Source organism: Hordeum vulgare, chromosome 6H (assembly GCF_904849725.1).
Source record: "Hordeum vulgare subsp. vulgare chromosome 6H, MorexV3_pseudomolecules_assembly, whole genome shotgun sequence".
In the NCBI taxonomy this organism is placed as follows: domain Eukaryota; kingdom Viridiplantae; phylum Streptophyta; class Magnoliopsida; order Poales; family Poaceae; genus Hordeum; species Hordeum vulgare.
Genome location: NC_058523.1, coordinates 354,507,375 through 354,514,686, shown reverse-complemented (window position 1 = coordinate 354,514,686; position 7,312 = coordinate 354,507,375). Strand labels below are relative to the sequence as shown.

General features: G+C 45.1%; 1 protein-coding gene across 1 annotated transcript; it reads left to right on the top strand.

The window, feature by feature from the left end:
• The first annotated feature begins 4,763 nt into the window (after positions 1–4,763).
• Positions 4,764–6,918, top strand: LOC123405785. The gene is made up of 2 exons (XM_045099343.1): positions 4,764–5,457; positions 6,269–6,918. The coding sequence occupies exons 1-2, from the start codon at positions 5,029–5,031 to the stop codon at positions 6,389–6,391; spliced, it is 552 nt and encodes a 183-aa protein (XP_044955278.1). The 5' UTR covers positions 4,764–5,028; the 3' UTR covers positions 6,392–6,918.
• Positions 6,919–7,312: the final 394 nt, after the last annotated feature.

Genomic DNA, 7,312 nt, shown 5'->3' with positions numbered 1-7,312 from the left:
TCTTCTTAATTGGAGAACAAAATAGGTATTGATTGTTATTGTGACAATGAACATAGCTCATGAGGGTTGTCCCTGCTTGTGCTTTATGTGGTGATACCACTTGCTTGCCACTCCTATGAAGTGAAGTGTCAATATCCATGTCATGTCCATTTATGGAGTTGCATGGCCACAAAAGTATTCGGTGTAGCAAGTCAGCCATGGTAGCGGGTCCTCCTTACTAACATAGGTGCATAGGTCAATTTGGGAAATTGAAATTGTCCAATACATTATCCTCACAACTTGGCATCGTCCTCCTGGGGTTTTGTGGCTCCATTGGCTTTGCTTCCTATAGTTGCGACTGCTAATGCCAAAGGGGGACTATCGAACTTGAAAGGAGGTATAGAATATGACATGAGAGTATCCCAATCATCTGAGTCCTATTTATCCAGGCAGAGGATGGCCAGCCATGTATACTGGCCCTTCTCGCCCACCTCGGTCGGTAACCTGCATACAACATTTGTTGAAGACATGTATGAGTGATCAAGAAGGTTGTCAAATGAGGAATTGACAACCTTTTCAATCTGAGAGCTAATCTCATCACCGATGAGATAATATCAATAATCATACCATTGCAAAGCTTGTCATAGGGACTCATGGTAATCAGAGCTTGGGAGGTCATCTAATATGAAACCAAAAAAGTATAACTTGAGTATGACACACCCCCAATCCTAATCTTGAGTCGCAGGGGTTCTTGTTGGGAGGTTGGTGCTTGATGCCACGATGCCGCAGAGCTAGGCAATGATACGAAGAAGAAGGGGAGCCAGACCTAAATTACGTTGGGTTTAATTCATTGATTTATTTTTAGAATAACCACTATTGGTACTATACAACCATGGTTTACAATAAAATTGGAAGATAAGAAACTGTTACATTGAATCTAATACACTCGGACTCTTACAAAGTTAGGTACCATTGGGAAACCTTGGATGAGACTAAAAATCCTCCATAATCAAGTAAGTGGCCCCGACTAGATAAAGTGGACACCTTCCTCCTCCCTCCGGAGGGGCTCCCGCGGGCGCCCCCGGGAGGAAACCCTAGATCCACCGCCTCCCCTCCCCTCCCCTCCCCCCGTCGCTGCAAGGGAGTGCGCATCGGTGAAGCTCTTACGTCTTCGGAGGCAGCATGCCCCTTCGTATCCTCGCTTGGGGGTGTGGTGCAGGCTGATACTTGTGATCTACATTGGTTTTTAATGAAGAGGAACGGGTTATCACAACACAATGTGGGTAAGTATTTCCCTCAGATATGAAACCAAGGTTCGTTGAACCAATAGGAATATCAACCACAACCGTCTTCAGCGGCTGCACACAAAAGAACAAACATCTTGCACGCAACGCGGGCAAGAGGGTTGTCAATCCTCTTGTATTTTTATTTGCGAGCAAGTGAGGTGTGTAGATAATTGTAGATATAAAGATAAATAAAAACAAGTAAATGGAAGCAATGTATTGAAGGTTTTATCAATATGTTTTGAATAAACCCGGGGGCCATAGTTTTCCCTAATGGGATCTCTCGTATAGCTACAGTGGGCAAACAAATTACTGTTGGGCAATTGACTGAAAAGTGGATAGTTATGTGATATTCACGGCAATGATTATGTGTATATAGGCATCATTTGTCTAACCAAAGAGGACGACTCCTGGATGCACCTATTACTATTACTCCACCCATCGATCGCTATCCAACATGCATCTAGAGTATTAAGTAAAATAAAGCAATGCACGGAGAAAAATGACATGATGTAGACAAAAGTAACTCAAGCCATTTGAATAAACCCTGTCATTTTATCCTTAGTAGCAGCAACACAAATAGGCATCTTGTCCCCTTCTATCACCGGGATATAGAAATTCGCCTAGTTTATCCTAACACAATGCACCTCTCTCACCGAAGAAATATCGATCTAGTTGGCCAAACTATTTCAATAGATCGGAGAAAATTACGAAACTATCATAATCATGCACATAAGAATCATATAAGTATTCAGAGGAGACTCAAATATTTATCATGAAAAATCTGAACATAAACCCACAATTCATCCGATCCAAACAAACACAACGCACAAAAGGAATTATATGATATGGAACAAAGCGAAGATGCGATGATCATCATATTAAAGATCAAAAATAGAGATATTGCCATTTAGGTATTGGCTATGGACCTGCAGGTCTATGGTAAACTACTCATACATCATCGTGAGGGCAGAAAGGTTGATGAACAGGCCCTCCCCGATCGATCCCCCTCTGGCAGGGTGCCGGAACGGAGCTCTAGATGGTCTCCCATTGGAATAGAGACTTGCGACAGCGTAAAAAAGTGTTTCGATACTGCTTCTGGTGTTATTAGGGTATAAGAGAATTTATAAGCTAAAGAATGGAGTGAGGAGGGCCACGAGGGAGGCACAAGCCATCAGGTCGCCCCCTGTTGTCTTGTGGGCCCCTCATGCGGCCTATAGCATTCTTTCGATACTCCTCAGTCTTTTTTTGTTCCCAAAAAAAATAACCAAAAAGTTTCAGGTCAATTGGGCTTCGTTTGGTATGGAAAACCTGAAAAGTAAAAAACACGCAGAAAACAACAACTCGCACTCGGCACTGGGTCAATTGGTTAGTGCTCAAAAATAATATAAATTGGTAAATAAATACCCCAAAAGTATTCTAAAATGATAATATATCACCATGGAACAATCAAAAATTATGGAGACGTTTTAGACGTATCACGGGCCGGCCCTCACATCCGGGATGCAGTGTTGGTGGTCGGGCATGGCAGCACATCGGAGCTCTGGCGCAGGCCGGCAATGGGGCATGGCGGTGGTGCGACGGGCAGCTTGTTGGTAGTCAGGCCGGCTGGTAGTGACAGCGGCAACGACTCCGTGCATATGGATCAGCTTCTGGCGTTGCGGGTCACGGGCAGCTTCTCTCGCCATGGCGCCATGGTGTGTGGGCGGCGCAGTAGCGGTGGATGTGGACGATCACGTTCAGTCAAGCCCTTGCGGTTGGATGGCGATGCTTGGTGTAGGAGGGACACCCTGGTGAGCTACCTCAGTTACAGTGGTAGGTCTATCTGGTCTCCTTTGTCTGTGGGCACACGTTTTCGAATGGCCTCGCGGAGAGTTGTGACACCTACCACGGTGGGGCGACACAAGGGTGCTCCTCCCTCCCCCCTGTTTTCCTTCATTCTCGCCATGGAGCTCGTTTAGAGGATAGGTGGCCTCGACACAGTCGCGACACCTGTCGCCGGCGCGGTGACGATCCAGATTCATCTGCTTCGCTTTCTCCCCCATTTCTCCTCCAGGGTGGGTTGGCGCAGCACTACCAGCGGAGCATCTGTGGGTGGCTATATCGGTCAAGGGAAATTGGTTGATCCAAAGTCGGGGCCTTCGTGCAGGTCTTGCGGATGTGTGCTTGTAGGGTGGCAGCTCTAGTGATGGGAGGCGTGACTTTTATGGGCAGAGCGTGTGTCTCAGGTGCGGGTGGGAAACCATGGCCACGTGGGTGGCGTCGTTGGGGCTCGTTGATGGAGTTAGGGTGTGCTGGTAGGGGCGAGTGACGGTGTACACCACTAGCCCAGTCCTTTACGGAAAATGGCTATTTTGGCCCTCTTACTCACATCTCCCATCACTCCGCTCTGCTATGCCAATCCACTTTTTCTTTACCTCGCCCGCCGTCCTATTCCGACGAACTTCCGCCTCCTTTGCAACGTCTCTAGCGGGACTGCACATATATGACGTCCTCGTTGCCCGATTTATCTCCTCAACCAAGTAGATTTGTAGCTCCCCTCCCCCTCCACCTCTTGCCACTAACCCTAGCGGACTTGTCTGCCGGTAGAGCAGCTCAAGGCATAGGGGACTGCTCGTCGTGGGACATTAACCTCCTCACCATGCTTTGTTTGACCAAGATGCCGCTTTGTGATACGTCTCCAACATATCTATAAATTTTGATTGTTTCATGCTGGAGACTAACCTTTATAAGTCGCTTTATATGCATTTTTTTATTTTTTTTATGGACTAATCTATTAACTCGATGCCTAGTGCCAATTTCTTTTTGTTTTTGTGTATTTCTATGTTTTGTAGAAAAATCATACAATATAGAGTCCAAACACGATAAAATTTTATGGTCATTTTTCTGGATCACAAGAGATCCTGGAAGCTTTGGGGTGGCACCATACAACATTCGAGAGTCACGGCACGCCCTGAGGGGTGTAAGCACGCAGAGTGAGCTTGTGGGCACCTTGTGGCTCTGGCTGGTCAAATTGCGCGTCTATATATTCTCTAAAATCACGAAACTACCAGAGCAATATCTGAAACAATTTTATCACCGCCGCAAGCCTTTGTTTTTCCGCAATCCCATCTGGAGGCGTTCTCCGAAATTCTGTTGGAGAGGGATGCATCACAAATGCCATCTTCATCAACATTACTATCTCCATGATGACGTGTGAGTTGTTCTCCTCAGGACCTACGGATCCATGCCTATGGCTAGCTCTCTCTCTCCATCTCCCTCTCTCACTCACTTTCCCTCTCTCTCCCTCTCCCTCTCCCTCTCTATCTATCTATCTATGTGTCTATCTATCTCTCTCTCTATCTATCTATCTCTATCTATCTCTGTCCATATATATATACATATATAACTACCCAATATATACATATATATATATATATATATATATATATATATATATATGTATATATATATATTGGGTAGTTATTCTGATCCAGCGCGAAGAAGCTCCCGAACTTGAAGAAAAGAATAAGAAAGTCCAACACCCACCTTCCCCACAAAGCAAACCCCGCTACCCCTAGTCGTCTTCCGCCACGGTCACTGGCTCCCGCGCACCCTTGACTCACTGGCGACGGTGCCCAACTGCCTCATCGCCAAACCTTCCACCAAAGACGGAGCCAAACCAACATCGTCACCTCCACCTTCCGCAGGACATGGCGCCCTAAACGACCAGCCGCCCCACCGTTCGCCGGATAAGGCAGCCTAATCTACTTGCCGTCCCACCGCCATGTCGCACGATGCCTCGATCCAGGCCGCAAATGAAACCCACTACGTCCCCACGCTGCCCTGGTTTCCCCGACCTTCACCAGTAGATAGCTACAACGCATTCCATATCCCACCGTGGATCCGGTCGCCGACCACCGCCACCCACCGCCCGATGCATCACCGCCTTGGTGGATTCATTCCGCTCCTCCGTCTCCTGGCTGATGCCCCTGGCTCATCTTGCACCTCATCTCCTCCCTCACGTTGGCATCAACAAAGACATGTGGGTTGCTGCAGTCCACTTAGTGCCACACCAGCCAGTAAACTCTTCCAAAACGCATCTCCAATCGGCCCCAATTTCACGTGCATGGAGGTGGTGCTGCTCCAACGAGCTCTTTCGTCCCCAAACCGTCCACCGATTGCGGCTGCTGCACCACACAAGTTCCTACCCATCGTGCGTCCAATATGCTTCTTCAATCTTCACTTATCTTGTTCTTGTTGTGTGCATGCAAAATGTTTGCTAAAATGTATCAGTGCACTAGTACTAGTTTTGTGTGTTCGTTTTCCCTTCTAGCTTAGCCCTTGTTCCTGCTAATTGATATAGCTTGGATTGCATGAGTATTTTTCATGTGTGTTCTCCACTTTAGGTTCAAGTTCAAACAAAAATCATGTCTTTGAATAATTCAAGTTCTACTACTAGGTGAGTTAAAAACATTGTGGATGACATGATATTTTTTATAAAATACTTTGAAACAATTTATGTGCTATTTTTAAAAAATGAAATGTAACAAATGTCCAAGTGATAAAAGAGCATAGAAACTTCATGTGTGTTCTGTATTTGATAAAAGAGCATGGAAAACGCAAGGTACACAACGAACGTCCTCTAACATACTGAATCCCGACATATTTAGTTCTCTGTACATAAATCTCAATTGAATGTACCGGGAAAGGAATCTACCAACCTTGATAGATGTTGGATATTGCTTTGGCATCAACAAATCGAAGCACTAAAAATTCTGAAAACAATAGAACACATAACAATAGCAAATCCTATGCATTACTATTTTACGTACACCAGAACTGAAATTGTCTAAATTGTTTTCTAGAGAAAAGGTAAAATGCATTTTGTGTGGATGCATTTCAGTTACGCACTTTCACCACGGCCCTCCCCTCATGCATGCGCCCTTTGGTAGCCATGGATCTCAAATGGATGCGTGTAGCAATAGGAATCCAAGTGCCGCCCTGACCAAAACTCTCTGTGCCAGCTTCTGCGTGCTGCCCCAGCTACCGGTTCGACCTCTGCACTGGAGTATGCACATTGCGCGTTTCCCCAGTATCATGTCGTCTGCTGCTACATGCCGCTGCTGGTCTTCATGATGCGTCCCTGAACCTGGTCCGGCTTGAAGACCTGTGCAGCGTTGCACGTATCCTACTCAGTGGTAAGTGTTCTATCTCTCTCTCTCTCTCTCTCTCTCTCTCTTAACATCAGAAGTTCATGTAAATCGGTTGCAGAGGTTCAGGTATATCAAAAATAATAACTATACAAAAACGTTTCACCGTATAGGGGAGTTGATGCTCTTCCCGTGTGTGCATATAAAGTCCTCACCTACCCATTTTGCTCTCGATGGAGGTGATGTATTCTTTTCTATTCACATGATGTGCAGGTTCAAGTTTTGTGAGATTTTGAGCTTCCCTCTCCATCTACTAGTAGTGCCCACAACTTGTTTCTGTATATGCCTTAAACAAAAAAGTGTGTTTTCCTCCATTGTTTGATCTTCTGATTGGTATTGGGGTGACATGGTTGTAAATCAGTCCTCAATGTTACCATGTATAGATACTGACTTGGTAGAAGTTAGTGCAACATATTGTGTAAAGAATTCTTTGTTCTGTACGAATCAAGAAAATGTAATTGAGATGTCGGTTTTTATGCGTGAAGAACTTCCTTGACTTGTGTTGTGTGTGTGTTGTGTCAGTTGAATGATATTAATTCATGAGAAAACAAGAATTACACCATGTACTAGGGCTATGCGTCGGTCACGGTAAAGTTCTACTAAGTTGTACGCCAGAGTTACTGGCCATTGGTGAAAAAATGTATTTTATGTGCACCTGTGTGTGCCAACACCACAAGTTCGGATGCGGAAAAAGTAATAAAATGAAACCTAAAAATGTTCATTGCAACAAGTTCGAATAAAATGGAACACACCATCAAAATATCCACAATGGAAGGACAAAGTAAAATAACAAAAATAGTTTAGAAAATTTAATTAGAAAATGGATTCCCCCGTTTCTTAAACAAACCTAGAAGTTCA